The sequence below is a fragment of the Rhodnius prolixus genome, unplaced genomic scaffold, assembly GCF_049639745.1.
Source record: "Rhodnius prolixus isolate KJV_2025 unplaced genomic scaffold, Rpr scaffold_16, whole genome shotgun sequence".
NCBI lineage: Eukaryota > Metazoa > Arthropoda > Insecta > Hemiptera > Reduviidae > Rhodnius > Rhodnius prolixus.
The window spans coordinates 2,722,845-2,749,390 of NW_027411616.1; the positions used below are offsets into that span (position 1 = coordinate 2,722,845).

General features: G+C 31.7%; 1 protein-coding gene across 10 annotated transcripts in view; it reads right to left on the reverse strand.

The window, feature by feature from the left end:
* Positions 1 to 22,389: 22,389 nt before the first annotated feature.
* tgo (Aryl hydrocarbon receptor nuclear translocator homolog tgo) overlaps positions 22,390 to 26,546 on the reverse strand; it is an 83,502-nt gene continuing 79,345 nt past the window's right edge. For 6 of the 10 annotated variants that reach the window (XM_074134515.1, XM_074134514.1, XM_074134513.1 and 3 more), the window contains 4 exons: positions 24,037 to 24,166; positions 23,744 to 23,959; positions 23,615 to 23,659; positions 22,390 to 22,540 (listed from right to left, as the gene is read on the reverse strand). In XM_074134515.1, coding sequence (XP_073990616.1) covers positions 23,766 to 23,959; positions 24,037 to 24,166 — 324 coding nt within the window. In that variant the 3' untranslated portion in view covers positions 22,390 to 22,540; positions 23,615 to 23,659; positions 23,744 to 23,765. Of the gene's footprint in view, positions 22,541 to 23,614; positions 23,660 to 23,743; positions 23,960 to 24,034; positions 24,167 to 26,546 lie in introns of those variants that run through there. The other 4 variants (XM_074134510.1, XM_074134509.1, XM_074134507.1 and 1 more) reach the window with 3 other exon arrangements.

The following is a 26,546-nucleotide window of genomic DNA, read 5'->3' on the forward strand; positions in this document are numbered from 1 at the left end:
ATATCTTCTACCTTTTTAGATCTGTGCACAAAATAACTACACTTTATAAATGAGAAAAACAAAGTGTACAAGATAACAAAATTCCATATCAATACGTGGTTGACAGTGGGAGCTATGGAACGGCCATTATTTTACAGAATTTCATGACCCAAAAAATTTTCAACCCTTTATATCTTCTACATTTATAGATCTGTGCACAAAATAACTATAGTTTATAATTGAGAAAAACAAAGTGTACAAGAGAACAAAATTCCATATCAATACGTGGTTCACAGTGGGAGATATAGAACGGCCACAATTTTACAGAATTTCATGACCCAAAAAATTTTCAACCCTTAATATCTTCTACATTAATAGATATGTGAACAAAATAACTATAGCTTATAATTGAGAAAAACAAAGTGTACAAGAGAACAAAATTTTATACGAATACGTGGTTCACAGTGGGAGATATAGAACGGCCACAATTTTACAGAATTTCATGACCCAAAAAATTTTCAGCCCTTTATATCTTCTACATTTATAGATCTGTGCACAAAATAACTATAGTTTATGATTGAGTAAAACAAAGTGTACAAGAGAACAAAATTTCATAGGAATACGTGGTTCACAGTGGGAGATATAGAACGGCCATAATTTTACAGAATTTCATGACCCAAAAAATTTTCAACCCTCCATATCTTCTACCTTTTTAGATCTGTGCACAAAAAAACTGTAGTTTATAATTGAGAAAAACAAAGTGTACAAGAGAACAAAATTCCATATTAATATGTTGTTCATAGTGGGAGATATAGAACAGCCACAATTTTACAGAATTTCATGACCCAAAAAATTTTCAACCCTTTATATCTTCTACATTTATAGATCTGTGCACAAAATAACTATAGTTTATAATTGAGTAAAACATAGTGTACTAGAGGACAAAATTTCATACGAATACGTGGTTCACAGTGGGAGATATAGTACGGCCATAATTTTACAGAATTTCATGACCCAAAAAATTTTCAACCCTTTATATCTTCTACATTTATAGATCTGTGCACAAAATAACTATAGTTTATGATTGAGTAAAACAAAGTGTCCAAGAGAACAAAATTTCATACGAATACGTGGTTCACAGTGGGAGATATAGAACGGCCATAATTTTACAGAATTTCATGACCCAAAAAATTTTCAACCCTTTATATCTTCTACCTTTTTAGATCTGTGCAAAAAATAACTACACTTTATAATTGACAAAAACAAAGTGTACAAGTGAAGGAAATTCCATATCAATACGTTGTTCACAGTGGGAGATATAGAACGGCCACAATTTTACAGAATTTCATGACCCAAAAAATTTTCAACCCTTAATATCTTCTACATTAATAGATCTGTGAACAAAATAACTATAGCTTATAATTGAGAAAAACAAAGTGTACAAGAGAACAAAATTTTATACGAATACGTGGTTGACAGTGGGAGCTATGGAACGGCCATTATTTTACAGAATTTCATGACCCAAAAAATTTTCAACCCTTTATATCTTCTACATTTATAGATCTGTGCACAAAATAACTATAGTTTATAATTGAGAAAAACAAAGTGTACAAGAGAACAAAATTCCATATCAATACGTGGTTCACAGTGGGAGATATAGAACGGCCACAATTTTACAGAATTTCATGACCCAAAAAATTTTCAACCCTTAATATCTTCTACATTAATAGATATGTGAACAAAATAACTATAGCTTATAATTGAGAAAAACAAAGTGTACAAGAGAACAAAATTTTATACGAATACGTGGTTCACAGTGGGAGATATAGAACGGCCACAATTTTACAGAATTTCATGACCCAAAAAATTTTCAGCCCTTTATATCTTCTACATTTATAGATCTGTGCACAAAATAACTATAGTTTATGATTGAGTAAAACAAAGTGTACAAGAGAACAAAATTTCATAGGAATACGTGGTTCACAGTGGGAGATATAGAACTGCCATAATTTTACAGAATTTCATGACCCAAAAAATTTTCAACCCTCCATATCTTCTACCTTTTTAGATCTGTGCACAAAAAAACTGTAGTTTATAATTGAGAAAAACAAAGTGTACAAGAGAACAAAATTCCATATTAATATGTTGTTCATAGTGGGAGATATAGAACAGCCACAATTTTACAGAATTTCATGACCCAAAAAATTTTCAACCCTTTATATCTTCTACATTTATAGATCTGTGCACAAAATAACTATAGTTTATAATTGAGTAAAACATAGTGTACTAGAGGACAAAATTTCATACGAATACGTGGTTCACAGTGGGAGATATAGTACGGCCATAATTTTACAGAATTTCATGACCCAAAAAATTTTCAACCCTTTATATCTTCTACATTTATAGATCTGTGCACAAAATAACTATAGTTTATGATTGAGTAAAACAAAGTGTCCAAGAGAACAAAATTTCATACGAATACGTGGTTCACAGTGGGAGATATAGAACGGCCATAATTTTACAGAATTTCATGACCCAAAAAATTTTCAACCCTTTATATCTTCTACCTTTTTAGATCTGTGCAAAAAATAACTACACTTTATAATTGACAAAAACAAAGTGTACAAGAGAACAAAATTCTTTATCAATACGTGCTTCACAGTGGGAGATATAGAACGTCCACAATTTTACAGAATTTCATGACCCAAAAAATTTTCAACCCTTCATATCTTCTACCTTTTTAGATCTGTGCACAAAATAACTGTAGTTTATAATTGAGAAAAACAAAGTGTACAAGAGAACAAAATTCCATATCAATACGTTGTTCACATTGGGAGATATAGAACGGCCACAATTTTACAGAATTTCATGACCCAAAAAATTTTCAACCCTTTATATCTTCTACCTTTTTAGATCTGTGCACAAAATAACTATAGTTTATAATTGAGAAAAACAAAATGTACAAGAGAACAATATTCCATATCAATATGTTGTTCATAGTGGGAGATATAGAACAGCCACAATTTTACAGAATTTCATGACCCAAAAAATTTTCAACCCTTTATATCTTCTACATTAATAGATCTGTGCACAAAATAACTATAGTTTATAATTGAGAAAAACAAGGTGTACAAGAGAAAAAAATTTCATACGAATACGTGGTTCACAGTGGGAGATAAAGAACGGCCATAATTTTACAGAATTTCATGACCCAAAAAATTTTCTACACTTCATATCTTCTACCTTTTTAGATCAATGCACAAAATAACTATATTATAAAATTGAGAAAAACAAAGTGTACAAGTGAAGGAAATTCCATATCAATACGTTGTTCACAGTGGGAGATATAGAACGGCCACAATTTTACAGAATTTCATGACCCAAAAAATTTTCAACCCTTAATATCTTCTACATTAATAGATCTGTGAACAAAATAACTATAGCTTATAATTGAGAAAAACAAAGTGTACAAGAGAACAAAATTTTATACGAATACGTGGTTCACAGTGGAAGATATAGAACGGCCACAATTTTACAGAATTTCATGACCCAAAAAATTTTCAACCCTTTATATCTTTTACATTTATAGATTTGTGCACAAAATAACTATAGTTTATGATTGAGTAAAACAAAGTGTACAAGAGAACAAAATTTCATAGGAATACGTGGTTCACAGTGGGAGATATAGAACGGCCATAATTTTACAGAATTTCATGACCCAAAAAATTTTCAACCCTTCATATCTTCTACCTTTTTAGATCTGTGCACAAAATAACTGTAGTTTATAATTGAGAAAAACAAAGTGTACAAGATAACAAAATTCCATATCAATACGTTGTTCACAGTGGGAGCTATGGAACGGCTATATTTTTGCCGAATTTCATGACCCAAAAAATTTCCACCCTTTTATATCTTCTACCTTTTTAGATCTGTGCACAAAATAACTATAGTTTATAATTGAGAAAAACAAAGTGTACAAGATAACAAAATTCCATATCAATACGTGGTTCACAGTGGGAGCTATGGAACGGCCATAATTTTACAGAATTTCATGACCTAGAAAATTTTCAACCTTTTATATCTTCTACATTTATGGATCTGTGCACAAAATAACTATAGTTTATGATTGAGTAAAAAAAAGTGTACAAGAGAACAAAATTTCATATCAATACGTGGTTCACAGTGGGAGATATAGAACGGCCACAATTTTACAGAATTTCATGACCCAAAAAATTTTCAACCTTTTATATCTTCTACCTTTTTAGATCTGTGCACAAAATAACTATAGTTTATAATTAAGAAAAACAAAGTGTACAAGATAACAAAATTCCATATCAATACGTGGTTGACAGTGGGAGCTATGGAACGGCCATTATTTTACAGAATTTCATGACCCAAAAAATTTTCAACCCTTTATATCTTCTACATTTATAGATCTGTGCACAAAATAACTATAGTTTATAATTGAGAAAAACAAAGTGTACAAGAGAACAAAATTCCATATCAATACGTGGTTCACAGTGGGAGATATAGAACGGCCACAATTTTACAGAATTTCATGACCCAAAAAATTTTCAACCCTTAATATCTTCTACATTAATAGATATGTGAACAAAATAACTATAGCTTATAATTGAGAAAAACAAAGTGTACAAGAGAACAAAATTTTATACGAATACGTGGTTCACAGTGGGAGATATAGAACGGCCACAATTTTACAGAATTTCATGACCCAAAAAATTTTCAGCCCTTTATATCTTCTACATTTATAGATCTGTGCACAAAATAACTATAGTTTATGATTGAGTAAAACAAAGTGTACAAGAGAACAAAATTTCATAGGAATACGTGGTTCACAGTGGGAGATATAGAACGGCCATAATTTTACAGAATTTCATGACCCAAAAAATTTTCAACCCTCCATATCTTCTACCTTTTTAGATCTGTGCACAAAAAAACTGTAGTTTATAATTGAGAAAAACAAAGTGTACAAGAGAACAAAATTCCATATTAATATGTTGTTCATAGTGGGAGATATAGAACAGCCACAATTTTACAGAATTTCATGACCCAAAAAATTTTCAACCCTTTATATCTTCTACATTTATAGATCTGTGCACAAAATAACTATAGTTTATAATTGAGTAAAACATAGTGTACTAGAGGACAAAATTTCATACGAATACGTGGTTCACAGTGGGAGATATAGTACGGCCATAATTTTACAGAATTTCATGACCCAAAAAATTTTCAACCCTTTATATCTTCTACATTTATAGATCTGTGCACAAAATAACTATAGTTTATGATTGAGTAAAACAAAGTGTCCAAGAGAACAAAATTTCATACGAATACGTGGTTCACAGTGGGAGATATAGAACGGCCATAATTTTACAGAATTTCATGACCCAAAAAATTTTCAACCCTTTATATCTTCTACCTTTTTAGATCTGTGCAAAAAATAACTACACTTTATAATTGACAAAAACAAAGTGTACAAGAGAACAAAATTCTTTATCAATACGTGCTTCACAGTGGGAGATATAGAACGTCCACAATTTTACAGAATTTCATGACCCAAAAAATTTTCAACCCTTCATATCTTCTACCTTTTTAGATCTGTGCACAAAATAACTGTAGTTTATAATTGAGAAAAACAAAGTGTACAAGAGAACAAAATTCCATATCAATACGTTGTTCACATTGGGAGATATAGAACGGCCACAATTTTACAGAATTTCATGACCCAAAAAATTTTCAACCCTTTATATCTTCTACCTTTTTAGATCTGTGCACAAAATAACTATAGTTTATAATTGAGAAAAACAAAATGTACAAGAGAACAATATTCCATATCAATATGTTGTTCATAGTGGGAGATATAGAACAGCCACAATTTTACAGAATTTCATGACCCAAAAAATTTTCAACCCTTTATATCTTCTACATTAATAGATCTGTGCACAAAATAACTATAGTTTATAATTGAGAAAAACAAGGTGTACAAGAGAAAAAAATTTCATACGAATACGTGGTTCACAGTGGGAGATAAAGAACGGCCATAATTTTACAGAATTTCATGACCCAAAAAATTTTCTACACTTCATATCTTCTACCTTTTTAGATCAATGCACAAAATAACTATATTATAAAATTGAGAAAAACAAAGTGTACAAGTGAAGGAAATTCCATATCAATACGTTGTTCACAGTGGGAGATATAGAACGGCCACAATTTTACAGAATTTCATGACCCAAAAAATTTTCAACCCTTAATATCTTCTACATTAATAGATCTGTGAACAAAATAACTATAGCTTATAATTGAGAAAAACAAAGTGTACAAGAGAACAAAATTTTATACGAATACGTGGTTCACAGTGGAAGATATAGAACGGCCACAATTTTACAGAATTTCATGACCCAAAAAATTTTCAACCCTTTATATCTTTTACATTTATAGATTTGTGCACAAAATAACTATAGTTTATGATTGAGTAAAACAAAGTGTACAAGAGAACAAAATTTCATAGGAATACGTGGTTCACAGTGGGAGATATAGAACGGCCATAATTTTACAGAATTTCATGACCCAAAAAATTTTCAACCCTTCATATCTTCTACCTTTTTAGATCTGTGCACAAAATAACTGTAGTTTATAATTGAGAAAAACAAAGTGTACAAGATAACAAAATTCCATATCAATACGTTGTTCACAGTGGGAGCTATGGAACGGCTATATTTTTGCCGAATTTCATGACCCAAAAAATTTCCACCCTTTTATATCTTCTACCTTTTTAGATCTGTGCACAAAATAACTATAGTTTATAATTGAGAAAAACAAAGTGTACAAGATAACAAAATTCCATATCAATACGTGGTTCACAGTGGGAGCTATGGAACGGCCATAATTTTACAGAATTTCATGACCTAGAAAATTTTCAACCTTTTATATCTTCTACATTTATGGATCTGTGCACAAAATAACTATAGTTTATGATTGAGTAAAAAAAAGTGTACAAGAGAACAAAATTTCATATCAATACGTGGTTCACAGTGGGAGATATAGAACGGCCACAATTTTACAGAATTTCATGACCCAAAAAATTTTCAACCTTTTATATCTTCTACCTTTTTAGATCTGTGCACAAAATAACTATAGTTTATAATTAAGAAAAACAAAGTGTACAAGATAACAAAATTCCATATCAATACGTGGTTGACAGTGGGAGCTATGGAACGGCCATTATTTTACAGAATTTCATGACCCAAAAAATTTTCAACCCTTTATATCTTCTACATTTATAGATCTGTGCACAAAATAACTATAGTTTATAATTGAGAAAAACAAAGTGTACAAGAGAACAAAATTCCATATCAATACGTGGTTCACAGTGGGAGATATAGAACGGCCACAATTTTACAGAATTTCATGACCCAAAAAATTTTCAACCCTTAATATCTTCTACATTAATAGATATGTGAACAAAATAACTATAGCTTATAATTGAGAAAAACAAAGTGTACAAGAGAACAAAATTTTATACGAATACGTGGTTCACAGTGGGAGATATAGAACGGCCACAATTTTACAGAATTTCATGACCCAAAAAATTTTCAGCCCTTTATATCTTCTACATTTATAGATCTGTGCACAAAATAACTATAGTTTATGATTGAGTAAAACAAAGTGTACAAGAGAACAAAATTTCATAGGAATACGTGGTTCACAGTGGGAGATATAGAACGGCCATAATTTTACAGAATTTCATGACCCAAAAAATTTTCAACCCTCCATATCTTCTACCTTTTTAGATCTGTGCACAAAAAAACTGTAGTTTATAATTGAGAAAAACAAAGTGTACAAGAGAACAAAATTCCATATCAATATGTTGTTCATAGTGGGAGATATAGAACAGCCACAATTTTACAGAATTTCATGACCCAAAAAATTTTCAACCCTTTATATCTTCTACATTTATAGATCTGTGCACAAAATAACTATAGTTTATAATTGAGTAAAACATAGTGTACTAGAGGACAAAATTTCATACGAATACGTGGTTCACAGTGGGAGATATAGAACGGCCATAATTTTACAGAATTTCATGACCCAAAAAATTTTCAACCCTTTATATCTTCTACATTTATAGATCTGTGCACAAAATAACTATAGTTTATGATTGAGTAAAACAAAGTGTCCAAGAGAACAAAATTTCATACGAATACGTGGTTCACAGTGGGAGATATAGAACGGCCATAATTTTACAGAATTTCATGACCCAAAAAATTTTCAACCCTTTATATCTTCTACCTTTTTAGATCTGTGCAAAAAATAACTACACTTTATAAATGAGAAAAACAAAGTGTACAAGAGAACAAAATTCTTTATCAATACGTGCTTCACAGTGGGAGATATAGAACGTCCACAATTTTACAGAATTTCATGACCTAAAAAATTTTCAACCCTTTATATCTTCTACCTTTTTAGATCTGTGCACAAAATAACTATAGTTTATAATTAAGAAAAACAAAGTGTACAAGATAACAAAATTCCATATCAATACGTGGTTGACAGTGGGAGCTATGGAACGGCCATTATTTTACAGAATTTCATGACCCAAAAAATTTTCAACCCTTTATATCTTCTACCTTTTTAGATCTGTGCACAAAATAACTATAGTTTATAATTGAGAAAAACAAAATGTACAAGAGAACAATATTCCATATCAATATGTTGTTCACAGTGGGAGATATAGAACGGCCATATATTTACAGAATTTCATGACCCAAAAAATTTTCAACCCTTTATATCTTCTACCTTTTTAGATCTGTGCACAAAATAACTACACTTTATAAATGAGAAAAACAAAGTGTACAAGATAACAAAATTCCATATCAATACGTGGTTGACAGTGGGAGCTATGGAACGGCCATTATTTTACAGAATTTCATGACCCAAAAAATTTTCAACCCTTTATATCTTCTACATTTATAGATCTGTGCACAAAATAACTATAGTTTATAATTGAGAAAAACAAAGTGTACAAGAGAACAAAATTCCATATCAATACGTGGTTCACAGTGGGAGATATAGAACGGCCACAATTTTACAGAATTTCATGACCCAAAAAATTTTCAACCCTTAATATCTTCTACATTAATAGATATGTGAACAAAATAACTATAGCTTATAATTGAGAAAAACAAAGTGTACAAGAGAACAAAATTTTATACGAATACGTGGTTCACAGTGGGAGATATAGAACGGCCACAATTTTACAGAATTTCATGACCCAAAAAATTTTCAGCCCTTTATATCTTCTACATTTATAGATCTGTGCACAAAATAACTATAGTTTATGATTGAGTAAAACAAAGTGTCCAAGAGAACAAAATTTCATACGAATACGTGGTTCACAGTGGGAGATATAGAACGGCCATAATTTTACAGAATTTCATGACCCAAAAAATTTTCAACCCTTTATATCTTCTACCTTTTTAGATCTGTGCAAAAAATAACTACACTTTATAAATGAGAAAAACAAAGTGTACAAGAGAACAAAATTCTTTATCAATACGTGCTTCACAGTGGGAGATATAGAACGTCCACAATTTTACAGAATTTCATGACCTAAAAAATTTTCAACCCTTTATATCTTCTACCTTTATAGATCTGTGCACAAAATAACTACACTTTAAAAATGAGGAAAACAAAGTGTACAAGAGTACAAAATTCCATATCAATACGTTGTTCACAGTGGGAGATATAGAACGGCCACAATTTTACAGAATTTCATGACCCAAAAAATTTTCAACCCTTTATTTCATCTACATTTATAGATCTGTGCACAAAATAACTATAGTTTATAATTGAGAAAAACAAAGTGTACAAGAGAACAAAATTTTATACGAATACGTGGTTCACAGTGGGAGATATAGAACGGCCATAATTTTACAGAATTTCAAGACCCAAAAAATTTTCAACCCTTTATATCTTCTACATTTATAGATCTGTGCACTATAGTAATCTATAGTTTATGATTGAGTAAAAAAAAAGTGTACAAGAGAACAAAATTTCATACGAATACGTGGTTCACAGTGAAAGATAAAGAACGGCCATAATTTTACAGAATTTCATGACCCAAAAAATATTCAACCCTTTATATCTTCTACCTTTTTAGATCTGTGCACAAAATAACTATAGTTTATAATTGAGAAAAACAAAATGTACAAGAGAACAATATTCCATATCAATATGTTGTTCACAGTGGGAGATATAGAACGGCCATATAGTTACAGAATTTCATGACCCAAAAAATTTTCAACCCTTTATATCTTCTACCTTTTTAGATCTGTGCACAAAATAACTACACTTTATAAATGAGAAAAACAAAGTGTACAAGAGAACAAAATTCTTTATCATTACGTGCTTCACAGTGGGAGATATAGAACGTCCACAATTTTACAGAATTTCATGACCCAAAAAATTTTCAACCCTTTATATCTTCTACCTTTTTAGATCTGTGCACAAAATAGCTACACTTTATAAATGAGAAAAACAAAGTGTGCAAGAGAACAAACTTCTTTATCAATACGTGGTTCACAGTGGGAGATGTAGAACGGCCACAATTTTACAGAATTTCATGACCCAAAAAATTTTCACCCCTTTATATCTTCAACCTTTTTAGATCTGTGCACAAAATAACTATAGTTTATAATTGAGAAAAACAAAGTGTACAAGAGAAAAAAAATTTCATATCAATACGTGGTTCACAGTGGGAGCTATAGAACGGCCATAATTTTACAGAATTTCATGACCCAAAACATTTTCAACCCTTAATACCTTCTAGATTAATAGATCTGTGCACAAAATAACTGTAGTTTATAATTGACAAAAACAAAGTGTACAAGGGAAAAAAATTACATATCAATACGTGGTTCACAGTGGGAGATATAGAATGGCCACAATTTTACAGAATTTCATGACCCAAAAAATTTTCAACCCTTTATATCTTCTACCTTTTTGATCTGTGCACAAAATAGCTACACTTTATAAATGAGAAAAACAAAGTGTGCAAGAGAACAAACTTCTATATCAATACGTGCTTCACAGTGGGAGATGTAGAACGGCCACAATTTTACAGAATTTCATGACCCAAAAAATTTTCAACCTTTTATATCTTCTACCTTTTTAGATCTGTGCACAAAATAACTATAGTTTATAATTGAGAAAAACAAAGTGTACAAGGGAAAATAATTCCATATCAATACGTGGTTCACAGTGGGAGATATAGAACGGCCAAAATTTTACAGAATTTCATGACCCAAAAAATTTTCACCCTTTTATAATAATAATAATAATAATAATAAAGATGTTTATTTAAAAAGAAACTCATTATAATACTAATACAGACAAAAACAAAAAACATCAATGGCAATGGTAGTACCGTCTGCCAGAGTTGCAAAAAATACTTGTACAAAAAAGAACATTATCATACACAAAAAATAAAATAAAACTTCTTAATTCATACTAAGTTACAATACACAGTAAACAATAGTAAAAATAAATCCCTAAAATTTGCTAAGCTTCCAATAAACCACTTCTCAGAACAATTACACATTAAATATTAATAATTATACAGATCTAGCTATTTACTTAACTGACTTTTTTTTAACTGAATTCTGACTCTATTAGTGCTCTGTAACTCCAGGCTGTGCTCACATAGCCATACAGATTATCCCAATCTTTGCCATTTAATATCAATATTAATTCCTCCTCATTAAGAATCCGCTTGCCAAAGTACCGCACCCTAAACTCTTTTAAAATTGGACAAATCGCCAGAAAATGATAATGGTCTTCTATTGCATGTAAGTTACACAGATTGCAGTTATTTAAAGTTTCATTTGGCGATTTACCTTGTCTGTGATTAAGTTTATGTAGCTCAGCTCTTGTTTTGAAAATTGTTCTCATAAAATTTAAGTTATTTGAATCCTTTAAGTAATGCCTCTCCTTCAAATTAAAATCTTATTTTGCATAGAGATTGTGATACTGAGTGCATGCCAATGCTTCCAAATTCTTATTTCTTTCCACCGTATCTATTTTGGTTAGTAACTCCTTAATTTTATTTTCCCACTCGTTTTCTAGGACCGCTGCCTGCATGCCACAATCATATAACTCATCCCATCTCGACCATTCGCTGAACCAAGACAATTTCCTATTAATTATTTCCTTAGCTACAATATACGGCAAACGACTAGGACTCATATTCATGACCTTTTTGATGTAACCACAATGTAATTTCACTGTATAATGATATATTGAATGCATCCCAGTTTCCAATACCAATACATAATTTGGGGTACTCACTCCCAGTGCAAACAAACGTTTCACAAAGTATCTAAAAACCCTCTCCACCTTATCAAATTTCTGAAAGCCCCACACCTGAGCCGCGTAGCAGACCACGGCGCGCGATACTGCGTTAAAAACTCTGTATTTTGCAGAGAGTGGAACATCGTTTCTTATCATGAGTTTATTCCAGGTTACATTAATTCCAAGTTTGGCAGTACACGCTTTTGCATCAAAATGAGCATTTAAATTTAATTGAGGCGTTATAAATACGCCTAAATATTTGTACTGGTTAACTATTTCAATGTTCTCCCCATCTATTTGCCACTTCTCATTTCTAGCCAACCGACCCCCATTTCTACAAACCACGATTTTCGACTTGTTTAGGTTCACTACCAGGTTCCATTGTTTACAATACTTACTTAAATTGTTAATCATAGACTGCAATGTTAGCGGATCTTTTGCCAGTAGCACCAAATCATCAGCATATAACAAACACCGTAACTTTACATTACCCACAAGAAAACCCCCTCCCAAACTGTCATGAATATCATTCAAAAACAACGAGAAGAGTATTGGACTTAGGAGGCATCCCTGTCTTACTCCTGACGATTGACTGAAACATTCCGTAGTCCCACCATTACACCAAACCGCACATTCTGTCCTTTCATATATACACGCTAGTACATTTATAAATTTCGCGGCGATCCCAATATTATACAACTTATATAATAAGTTATTCCTGTTTATGGAGTCAAAAGCTGCTTTTAAATCTACAAAAAAACAGTAGAGCTTCTGGCGCTTTTTAGACAACTGCAAATTTATCAAGTTAAAGAGAACAAAAATATTATCCGTTGTAGAGTAGCCCGCGCGAAACCCTGCCTGATACTCTATTAGAATGTTATACCTATTTACCCATTCCACCAATCTATTTAATAATATAGCAGTGAACAATTTAGTTGCGCAATCCAAAAAAGAGATACCCCTATAATTAGAGACATTTGTCTTATCACCATTCTTGTGCAGCGGAAATATAATTGATTTTTGAAAACTGGAAGGAATACACCCACTCTCAAATATTCGATTAAAAACTTTCAATAATTTAACTAAAAAATTTTTGGGACTATTTTTATAAAATTCTGCTGGAATTCGATCAAAACCCGGAGCCTTGTTATTGCGAGCTTTCATCAGCGCAGCCTCTAATTCTGCAAAAGAAATTTCGCAATCTAATAGGTCATCTCTTATCATCGGTGCTGCATAAAGAATCGGTTCCGAAAACATGCACGGGTTGTACAATTTGGAAAAATAATCATACCAAACTTGCGTTTCAATTAGGGGAGCATTAACATAATTGTTCCCTTTAAAAATACTAATTGCTTTCCAAAAATCTTTAGCGTCTCTCACTTGTTGAAATTTTACAGTAAGTTCAGAATAAAATTGTTTCTTAGTTTTTTTACACAAATCTTTATAATTCGCATTAGCTACGCAATATGCCTCCTTTATCACCACACTGTTACTTTCCCTAAATAAACTCAATAATTTAAATGATTTTTTCCTCAATTTATTGCATTCGAAATTGAACCAAATTTGTTTACCACCGACCTGACCTTTTTTACTCTGTAATATATTGCTGTTTCCCTTATGTGAAGCCAAACATATTAATTGCTTCAAACAATCAAGAGCTAACTGCGTATGGTTAGGCACTTCATCCATGGTTTCAACATAATTTTCTAATCTGGATTTGAAAAACTTATCATCGACTTGAGACCAAACAAGTTTGGGTAGAAGAGGAAATATTTTGTAACTCATTTTATCCGACTCAACACCTAGGTTTAATAAGATCGGCATATGATCCGAATAATTTTCAGATAAGATGGTGAATCGTTTTACTATATTTAAAACATCATATGACACGCAACAATAATCATTCACTGACACACCATTTCCACCTATATAGGTAAGTTCCCCAGAGAAGTCTCCAGCAGTTCGACCGTTCAGAATTATAAAATTAAAATGTTCACATAAAGACAAAAGTCTTCTTCCTCTCATATTAATTACCGAGTCCTTAGACTGCCTATTCACCTTAAATATATCATTCTCAACAATTAACTCTTCATCCAAAATTTGCAAATTAGATACCCGTGCATTTAAATCCCCCAAAATTATAAATTTACCATCTTGGTTTTCTTCAAAAAACGAAATTAATGTATTGAACTCCTCATCCCAATTTTTATAATTTATGTATAAAGGTACAATATAATATTTATATCCCATACAACTTAACGCAATCACATTGTATCACCCTTTTATATCTTCTACCTTTTTAGATCTGTGCACAAAATAACTATAGTTTATAATTGTGAAAAACAAAGTGTACAAGGGAAAATAATTCCATATCAATACGTGCTTCACAGTGGGAGATGTAGAACGGCCACAATTTTACAGAATTTCATGACCCAAAAAATTTTCAACCCTTTATATCTTCTACATTTATAGATCTGTGCACAAAATAACTATAGTTTATAATTGAGAAAAACAAAGTGTACAAGAGAACAAAATTCCATACCAATACGTGGTTCACAGTGGGAGATATAGAACGGCCACAATTTTACAGGATTTCATGACCCTAAAAATTTTCATCCCTTTATATCAGTGGTTCTTAACCTTTTCGTAGACGCGGAACACAATTATATGTATATATTTTTCTCGCGGAACACTAACATTAAATAATTTGAAATTCGGTATTTAGCAAGAATCTTTCCTAAGTTTCTAAATTTCAATACATTTAAAATTGAAATTTCGCGGAACACTTGGACCATATTCGCAGAACTCCAGTGTTCCGCGGAACACCGGTTAAGAACCACTGCTCTACACTAATAAAGTAATAAATAATTATTTGGTTATTATATGTAGAAATTGGCCGTCAAGCAATTTTTTAGCCTTATATATATATATTTTTTTAAACGTTTTCTTTTTTACCTGTAATCAATAGTTTGATTATTATAGATAGATATTACAGTGAAGCAATTTAAGTTAAATGGTGTGCTACTTGAACAGATATTTTGTCGATGAAAACGGCCAGCATCAAGGTCTGTGACATCTTATAAATTCTAAAAAATATTAATGAACATTAATGCAGTAAAATTTCTTAAATAATATCAATGAAGTATTAATGAAATGTTGGCTACTTGCTGATTTGTGTACCTTTTGGCGTTTAATCAACCCTTATGCTTAACATTTTAAATTGTAAGTTTTTGTTAAGGAGATTTTTGTACCTTTTGGATAGATTTTCCTTTTTTCTATTTTGTAAAGATACATATCTGCTTTACACATTTTTTTAAAAATTTGGAATGAGCAATACTATCATTATAACCTGAAAAGGTGTTAAGTCGGAACCGTAACTACCACTGGAGAGATCTTTTTAAAGAATTATTATAATTGCGGTCCCTAAACCGTTATCAATAACTATTTTTTTGCAAAAGCGTTTTGAATAAAATAGGAAGGTATTTGTAAGTAAATAGCAAGATTAAAATCAGAAGAAGAAGAAGAAGAAGAAGATTTTTTGAAAAAGCCGTTTTTGCTCATTTTCGGCAACTTTTTTCTCGAAACCTATTAGATTTGGGTTGTTGCAAAAAAATTACAGTTATAAAGGAGGGTTTGCCCTTTATTTTAAAGAAAAATTTGGAATTTTATCTTTTATATAGAAAAAGAGAAAAAAATTGTCAAAGTTGGGTGTTTTTCAACGTTACGCTTTTTCGTGCAGTTTTTGACGATCAACCCTTATACAACTGTCCTACCGGACAGTTCTAATATACAACATTGTGGGAAGAACACCTAGATTGAGAATGTAATTGAAGAAAACTATATTATTTGCGATAAAGCCAGATTAATTATTACCTATTATTATAAACGTTTGACTACTAAATAAAATAATAATTACTTTAATCGAAGAATGAACTTAAACCGACGATTTTTATTTGAAAATAAAAATAAATGAATAAAATAAAATCATTGATGTATGTTGGTGTAAGCATTTTTTAAAAAAAGTTTATGAATTTTTTGGCCTCATAATATTTTTTATTTTTTATAACTCGTTTCTTTTTAACCTGTAATTAATAGTTTATTATAGATAAATAGATATTACAGACAATCTAAGTTAAATGGTGTGTTACTTGAACAAATATTTTGTAGATGAAAATGGCCAGCATAAGGGTATGTGACATCTTATAAATTCAAAAAAAATAATGAAAATTAATGCAGTAAAATTACTTAAATAATATCAATGAAGTGTTGGGTACTTGCTGATTTGTGTACCTTTTGGCGTCTAATCAACCCTTATACTTAACTTTTTAAACTGTAAGTTTTTGTTAAGGATATATTATTTTAAATGATTGCAGTGTTTTCGTCATTTATTTTCCTTTTTCATTAAACCAAATAGAAATAAAACATGTTTTTTAAAAAAAATCTTATACCAACATTTCGAAAACTATGATGTATTGGTGCATAATACTTTTTACCATTATTGGTCATGGGGAAATGTTAGTTGTGTTATTGCTATCACACTCTACAGAGTTCTTCTCGTCACCAAAAAATCCTGTTACAATGTTTGTACGCAGACATTCTGCAAATAGTGAATTATTTAATGAATTTGTTATAAAGATTTTTTACTATTTATTTATATATATTAATAAACAAATTTATTAAATTAACGTAAGGCATCACAAGAAATAGAAAGATAAATTTATAATTTATACCGTGCTAGAATAAAACTACCAATAATAAAAGATTGCATTTCTGTTCCAAATGAAAACACTAGTGCCAAGATCTAGCGAAGCATAGATATGAACCTCTCCGGCCTGTATTAACCGGATAAATGAATATTCAGTTGCAAACCTTTTTAAAGAAATTATGTAAGTATTCTAAACCTGTGTTTTAATTGCCCCACTGTTTGGAAAAATAAGATACCATCCTAAAAAGCTGTCCCCCTGACTCACCAAGTTTGGACGCCTACAAACAGGAAAAAATACTGTAAAGCAGATCAACGCACAAATTGGTCACAACGCTGCGTCGACCACACCAAGTGGTCTCGCCTTCACCGATGAACCATGCGAACATTTTGTACTTTTTAAAAAAAGTTATTCTTAAAACCTTATAAAGATTTTTTACTATCTATATCTATATATATAATATATATGCAATTTTGATGAAAATTTATCGAAATTTCAAGAAGCATAATTAATTATTTACTATTATTGCACTATTTCAGATTGATTAGTAATAGTATTTGGTCACACAGACTGCACATTTTTGTTTTTCGTTCATTTAGGTTAGATTACACATTTAGTTTTGGTTTATATCAGTTTTCGGTTAATGAATCTCTCAAGCCGCGTACAGTTTGTTTTTAAATAAACTTATTAAATAACTTTTTAGGTGAAATATTTAAATGCTAATAATATAAAGGGCTAGTAGTTTGGCTCAGGGTTCGGCTCTTCGGAGAAGAAAAATTCATGCCATCCTACTTTGCCCAGAAGCCTCTCACCAAACTCTTAAGTTCAATCTGGGCGATTCTGTTTAGCAGGTGTCACCATAGACCCTCTAGGTCGTGGTGGCGTAGGTTTTGTGGTCAACCCTTGTAGAATCTACATATATAACGCAATGCAATTTCTAAGTAAGTCTAAGAATCCTGAATTTAATATAAAAGATACTTACATTCGAACCCTGGGTCTTCAGCAAGCCAGACCAGCCAGACGATTTTCCTAGATGCACCATATCTCTTAAGTAGTGAATGTTCAAAAATTAATTAGCCAGGAATTAGCTCAAAAAAAGAACAAAGAACTATAATTTTTAATTAAATCTTTATTCTATAAAAGAAATTTTTATACTGTGCTTAAAATGAAAAAAAAAAATCTTAGAAAAAAAATATATTAAAACATATCTGAGTATCATAACAAATTACAACTCCAACTAAAACCTGTTTTGATATGTCTCTACATATTAATTTACAAATCTTATAAATTTCGAAAATTTTACACAGCGAACGTGAATTTGGTGCAATTAAAAACGGAAGTAAAACCTCTTGTATAATTAGTAAAATGTAGTATATTCACCAAAAATTGAATAAAATTTCATTTATTATTATAATTTTATTTTTTTGTGCATGATTATTTATACCTATGTGTGTGTGTGTGTGTGTGTGTGTGTGTGTGTGTGTGTGTGTGTGTGTGTGTGTGTGTGTGTGTGAGAATGTGCTTCATGTTTTATGGCTGCCACAACCTCCATTTTTAAAAAAAGCATTTAATAACATTTCTTTGTAATTTTAAGTTAATAACATTTCTGGAATTTGGTAATTGTGGAATGATAAGAGTAGAGAGCATGGTAATTTACAAAAAATATCTGTTTATCGCCAAGGCTTACTGGGAAAAAGCACTATATCCTACTTGAAGTACCCCACCTAATGCTTTGTGCACATCAGCACGCGACTTTAGCAATCATAACTAACAAATTATTTACTAGCTGATTTCATCTTAAATTATCAGTTTTTCTTGAGCTATAATGAAAAAAAAGTATTTCTGAAATAGCCTCGCTGTTTTGGAAAAAAATAATTTACTATAATTTGTGTTCCTAGAATGTGTTACCATTGAACGTGAAGGAGGCGATGGATGAGATAACCTGCCAAGAAAGCCTGATCATTCAGAACATGACGACTCTGATCCTGTAAAGAAACGGGGACATCTCCTGAGTTGGACTGCGATGACACCATTAAGAGGTTTGGAACCTAGCTGATCATTTTTAGAAAAGGAAATATCCTTCTTAACCACACAACATACTACGATTCTAAAAAAAAAAAAATTGGTGTTAACAGTCACTACTATCTGTGGTAAGGAACTAAATGAGACGAGGATATTGCAATTATTTTTATTTTGTAAGCCACAACTTGGAGGGCCTGAACAAGCAGAGAATCTATTTAAAATTCTCACTTAAGTTAAGGAAACTGATTCATGAAAGGATGTCTTGCCAGAGGAATGTTGGGTGGGAGAACTTGCCATCAAAGAGTGGTTATCCCAATTAATCGGTTCCCCGATCCCTGTGATATCTGTAGAGAGCTTGGCGGTACCAGGGTTGGAGGTGTATACTCTTCTTAGAACATTCCCAATCTTTTAATTAGAGCCTATTTTGATATATCTGGGGAGGGAGGAGGGTGGTTGAGACATCAGGGAGACTACCGGCTCCTCTCACTTCCTAGGAGAGCTAATTTTCCTTTTGAACAGGAAAGCCATCCTTAGAATATCTGGGTAGCGATGGGAGAATAGAGTGGAAAGCCTGGACAGTTACCAAGCGTTAAAGAAGAATATAAGTTACCTGGAATCCTCTTGGGAGTTTTTTTTTTTCAAAATATTCAGGGAAAGTAATGGGGAGGTGTAATATGGCTCAGGTAGTTTGCTGCCGGCTCCCACTTTTCTCGCTGAAACTTTCTAAATGTTCAGTGGTAATTTTGTTTCACGTTGAGGAAGGGGACACAATAATCTGAACAAAAATTCGCAGTGCAGAATACCCTGTACTAATAAATAAATTAAAAAAAAACAAAAAATTGTCATCGATTTACATGCCACACTGTGACTGGTATCTCCAGAAATAACCTTTATATTCATTTCAAATAATAAGAGTTTGCCTTTCTTTTTGTAAGCTACCATGCTTCGTTTATATTTCACAATAGGAATAGTCAATTGTTTGTATTCTACTTAAAATTCTTACTTTTTGGAATGGCAAGACACGATACTTACAAATATAAGACAAAGACAAATTATACAGTCCAAATTCAAACAAAATTTCTTCTAGAGGCACAGGTTCTAGAGAAATAATCTAGATTCCTCTCATTTTCTAGCATTTACGGCTTATTATTTTTATTCAAAAAACATCGATTGAATAATAATAATAATAAATGTTACTTTTTACATACAAGTTCTTCTTTACATATACATAAATGAATTCCTTCAACGATAAAAGCACCTATAGCATTAAAAAAACTCGGCCAAAATTTGAACATTTACTGAAAATAAAAAATTACCCGTATTAAAAAAAACAAGAAGCTGAATATATTTTAACTGTTAATTATGCAAATTCTTTATTATTATTATTATTGAACGTGACATTGTACATGAAATATGTAATAGTATTACATACCATTCCAATAAAGGAAACTGAAACTTTGAGAAATTCCTACATTTTCATTGCATACATTAATTCACTATTATTTAACTAACATTTTAAGCATTGGTTACTTAAAGCAATATGTACATATATTTATATAAAATGATCAAATAAAACAGAGGTGAACAGAAGAGTGCTTTATTTTTCTGTAATTATATCAATTTTCAGCGAAATCTGCTATTCCACTTTTTGGATATCCTAAGACACCAGGCTCTTCCGAAGGTATCTTGCTTGTACGTTGAGCTGAGAGAGGCAGCCCTATAGTCCATATGTGGAGATTACCCGAGAAGGACAAACTTCAAGTTATACCAACTAATCATCTGAAAGTTTACGTTTGGAAAGTCGGTAGGCTTTTTATTCGTATTTTTAGGATTCCATTGCCGCAAGATCTCCATATTACACCTTTGATAGAAACTAACAACTACCATTTAGGCCGATTGCCAGATATTCATTCTCGTCCTAATAGAGTCGCAAACTGCTAACCTTGCAGTCCACAGAAAATTCTCTTATCCACATTTGTAAAAGAGTTGAAGTGGAGCAATTCTCGAATAATGACGGGCTTAATGGCTGTTTATGTGTTAAAATCCATAGCAACGATACCAATTTGAGAAGGGGTTTACCCTTGCATTAAACTAGTAGCTCTTGTATTTCTACAAGCCATCCTTCCACAGGCGAAACATTCTACACAGAACTCGGCTAAAGCAAAGGATTCAATTTTTTCTTAATGTTTACTTAATAACTAGAAAAAACATAGTAATACTCGGAGCTCGAGTTGCAAAGCTTAATGAAGTGCACGCACTGATCTGAGTGATAAAGTTTAATTAGTTTAAAGAACAAAAATTGCTGTTGTTAGATGCTGACTTCTAGCAAAGTGCAGCCAAAAATGAATGGAGTGTTGCTATGCAATGGAATGGTTCGGTTTTGAATTGCGGTGGTAGCTGCAAAATTTAGTGCATATCTGATTACGGAACTAAGGAATACACAGAATATCTCATGCTAACAGAAGCTGCATGGGAGAGACTGAGTAAATAGGGAAAATAATTTACCTACGTGTAGCCCAAGTCATAGATTCTATTTTCTGTTGTAAAACTTCGGAACTTAAAGCAAAGAAAAATTGGTCAAGGAAAAGCCCAATATATGAACGCATTTTTGGTTTTCCAAAGACGGGCCGAGCTTAAAAATGATGAAACTATAAAAATGATGTTTTACAGTAAATTTATGTTGAATATTCAAAACATTTTTCTTAAATTAAATTTTCGACAATAAAATATACATACACAAGGAAAAAAGTAGACCTAAATGAGCCGTTTAAAAGAAGTTACAAATATAATAAAAACTGATAAGTGCAAATATATATATACTTATTTTATTATTTAAATGATTATTTTATATTATAAAAAAAAAAAATCCCTTACTCCAAAGCTTTCTTTTATACATATATTTGAAAGTACTGAATAAACGAACGCAATGCAATGTTGGAAGGTTAGTGTTTCCTAAACAGACAAATTCATCATTAATATTTATTGAATCTCTTCTACACCAATTTTCAATTCTTATGAAAACAATAATAATATTAAATATGCAACGGAGATGTAAGATTACATAATTAAGCTCTCATTAAAATATAGATATGGAATGATGTAACTCTGTACAGAAGTTCACAGTAAGAATCTTTTCTTGAAATACATATTATGTATGTACATAATTTGTTAATATTGCACCACAAAAAAAAATAAAAAAAAAAATAAATAAAAAATAATTAAAAAAATAAATACAATAGTTTTCTTTCCTCAGTGCATTTCAATTGATTTTTATTAAAAAAGAACTATAAATTTAAAAGATTAAATGGTGGACTTATATGTTATAATTTTTTTTTTTTTTTTTTTTTTTAGGCAGCGTCCTTAAAATGTGCTTAAAATTTTGCCTTCCGTTCACTATAAAATGTAGGGGAAGCTTTCAAGGATCCCAAACCACAAGCAATTATGCTGATCATGCTGGAATATCCCTAGAAAAAGAGAGAGAGACAACAAATCAGATGTAAAACTTCTCGTACGCTTTCTTTTACTGCAATTATTAACACCCAAGTTACTGTTTAATTCATAAATTGGGCAACAAGTTTGAATCTTATTAGTATTATATAGGACTTATGGTGGCGAAGTCAAGATCTAGGCAGGCTAGAGTTATTCGACGTTCAGGTTGTTTTTGGTGGTGTGGAGTTTTAGGAAATCAACTAATCGGCCCATACTTCTACAGAGAGAACTTAACTGGAGCAAGGTATCTAACTTTTTTTAAGAGACATTGTGCCAGTTCTGCATGAAGATGTTCATCTACTACGTCGGATAGATAAGTATTTTCAACAAGATGGTTGCCCGGCACATAATGCGAGAGTGGTTCGAGGTTACCTGGACAGACATTTCCATGAAAAGTGCTTAGGGACTCATTGTCCCATCCAATGGCCACCTCGATCTCCGGACTTAACCCAAAAGGACTATTTATTGTGGGGATACCTAAAAAATAAAGTGTAAAGTATCCTTAATCCCGTGGCTTCAGTCGATGATCTGAAACGTCGAATAACTCTAGCCTGCAAAGATCTTGACTTCGCCACCATAAGTCCTGCTACAAGCAAAGCGTGGGAGTCCAGATTTTGGTTTGCCTATCCGTTGATTGGCCCAGTTTGAGCAGATTCTTTAAAAAAAATAAATAATTTTGACAATAAACTGAAATTTGTTTTTCATATTTTAAATTACTATAACTTTTGAAAAACCTAACCGATTTCAAAAAAAAATTTTTTTGTTTTGTTTAGGAGTTCAAATACTATAAAAATATGCAACAAAAAATATAACGTTCCATTTGAAAAACAAAAGTTGGATGCTGTATCTCGAGATACATGGGTTTAAAAAAATGGGTCAATCACTGAAAATAAACTAGACTAAAAATGATTAAATACGTGTTTTATATTTTTTCGAAATTTCCCGCCGTTAAAAAAAAAGTGGGTGGAGCATATAACTCTGGTCACCCTGTATATATATATATATATATGCTCCGAACATGAATATATATATACAAAAACCATACTCACTAAAACCGCTCTTTTGGTTTCTGGGGGACCCCAAATATGCTCTTCCTTGGAAAAATAAAAAATCTACTTCAAAATAATTTCTTATATGTATTACTAGATTTAAAATAATAATTAATAAATACCAGATACCTAATGAATATCCAAAAATTAACTATTCAGTGAACATATTTAGATCATCAAATGTAGTTGCTCCACCTTGGTCCAACATTTGCATCATCATATCGGACAATTCATGGGACTGTGCCGGTTGCTGCTGCGGTGCAGCTGTGTGAGCGGAAGGATTGGATGAGCTTTGTCCAGGGTCAGCTTGGGGCTGCCCTTGCCAAGACCATAAACTACAACCTGCTTTTAATTACCAAGAAGACTTAAAAAAGTTAGGCATAAAAAACGGTAAATTCGCAAAAGTCGAATCTATAATTTACCTGCATTATTAGGAGGGTTGTGGTAGGGCGGTTGAGGTCTTGAACCTCCACTTAGTTGGGTATAGGTAGGCCCTGTAGGAGATCTGGAAGGGCTTACCTCGCTATATTGATATCCTTCACTTACTGGCTGCTAAAAATGTCAAATTTTAATAAATTAAAGTTATCAGACTAAATTTATACATCAACATCAGGTCTTATGGATAGATGAACTTTTATTTAAACAATTAATAATTTGCAAAGAAACAATTTTTTACAAAAGCAATAGCTGGCATAGGCTTTGGCAGTCTGTCTGCAAGTATAAAAGTATATCATTTAATTTCAACTGAAAAGAGTACAATAAGAAAATGTAAATAATAAAACAAAAAAATTAAAATGATAAGAAGTGACTGAATTTTTCCTCTTTAAAATTATATTTTGATTTCACTTTCGTCATTAACCCATCAACCATTTAATAATTGAATTGGGTAACTAAAAAGGAACGATAGGTTAGACTTTAGCAGATCTCTAGACTCTAGTAGAGCGTCCCTTATAAAGCCAGCCAACACTGCCCAGTTTGCACCAATCAAATACCCTAACATTTTATCTTCCGATAAGAAATGTGCATCAAAAAACCTCAATCTTATCATTTTAAGCGTTCTACAACGTCCCAAGAAGTGGCTTCTCTAAGGTCACACATCGAGCAATTGTAATTTCCCCAAAAATATTTGGTTTGAAATTTAAATTGAGGGCTTCTTCCCTTACTTTAATCAAACTACTGATTTGTGACCTCTCCAGTCCCAGATTCAAATAATCTACTTCCACGGACAGCCTCTTTATACATATATGTTGTAGCAAATACGACTGGAAGTTCGTTGTTTGCTAATCGACTGGTAATAGGACACTAATCTTCCCCTTATACCATTTATTTCCTTTTCTAGCTGTTCGACTGAAAAACAAATTTCGCTATAAACATATCCCAATTTATTAGCCTAATTTCTCCATTCCCTGTACCACAGTATTTTCTTTTTAACTATTTCTTTGGCTATTAAAGAGGTAATTTAAATGTGTTTTTATTATGTATTTGAAATGAAGACCAAATGTGAAGACATGAATAGGCACACATTTAGCCTCTAAATATATCCGGGATATTCTTAGGAAGTCTGAAGAGTTTTTTAATAAAGGTCCTTTGAACTGTTTCTATTTTATCCACGAAACGATAATTCCACAATGGCAACCATAAGTTAGCACAGACAGTATCACCGAATTAAACACGCCATATTTAGAAGAAAGGAGAATAAGATCATTTAGAAATAAATCAAACCAAACAAAGTTAATCTTCAACAAAGCATGTCGAGAGCATTCAATAAAGTGTAAGACAATGAGAGTTGACATTATTCCTAAATATTTATAAGAGCGAACCACTTTAATTGGCTGGCCATTAAATTTCCAACACTATTACTCAGCCACCCCTCACCCTTCCTAAAATCTATAATATTGGACTTAGCAAGATTTACTGGCAAATTCTACATTTTGATGTAATCCTCAAAATCTTTTATCGTATAAAGAAGGGCTGTCGGACTGTCCTTTAAAACGACTATATCGTCAGATAAAGTAATAATTATACTTTATAACCCTGAATCCAATTCCTCCACTAAGATAATCTCTCAGATCATTCACAAACAAAATAAAAGTGGTAAGAGGTTACAATCTTGCCTAACACCAGATAGGGTTTCAAAGGGGTAGAACGGCCCAGCTTTCCCCAAACCGACAATTTTGTATTAGCATACAGGCTAGATATTACTCTAATAAACTTAGTGGAGAGACCCAATTGTGAGAGCTAAAATGAAATTGCGTTCCTATTAATCGAATCAAAGGCAGCTTTAAAATGTATAAAGAAGCAGTAAATTTTCTTTACTCCTGCATGTTATTTCAATTTGATCAAGTTCGTAAGAATGAAACTATTATCCACTGTCGATAGCCCTCCTTAAAACCTGCTTTTCTTCGCAAAGTAGACCCTTACTATTCACCCAAGATTTTAATCGTTCCGCTAGCAGATTAGTATATACTTTTTTAATTTTGTCTTGTAGAACAATCCCTCCGTAATTGTTTACTAGACTGACCTCACCTTTCTTAAATAAAGGGAGACAATTGCTTCATTTACGCTCTCTGGAATTGAGCTAATCTCAAAGAAATTGTTATAAAAATTTAATAATATTTGCAAAAACGAATCCGGTGCATACTTGTAACATTCATAGGGAATACCATCTAACCCGGGTGCTTTACTGTCTTTAAAATTGCTTAATACAATTTTCAGCTCACAATTATCAAACGGCTTAACTAAAAAAAATCATCTATTACCCAAGGGATGGCGTATTGCATATTCAGCGCATGTAGAGGCGGATTATACAATTGATGGAAATATCTCACCCTATCACCCATTTGGATATTTCCCCCCACACTTATAATTTCTCTTTTTAAATTTATTAATTTGCAACCAAAATTAATTCTCATTACTGGCCTCCTTAATAGCA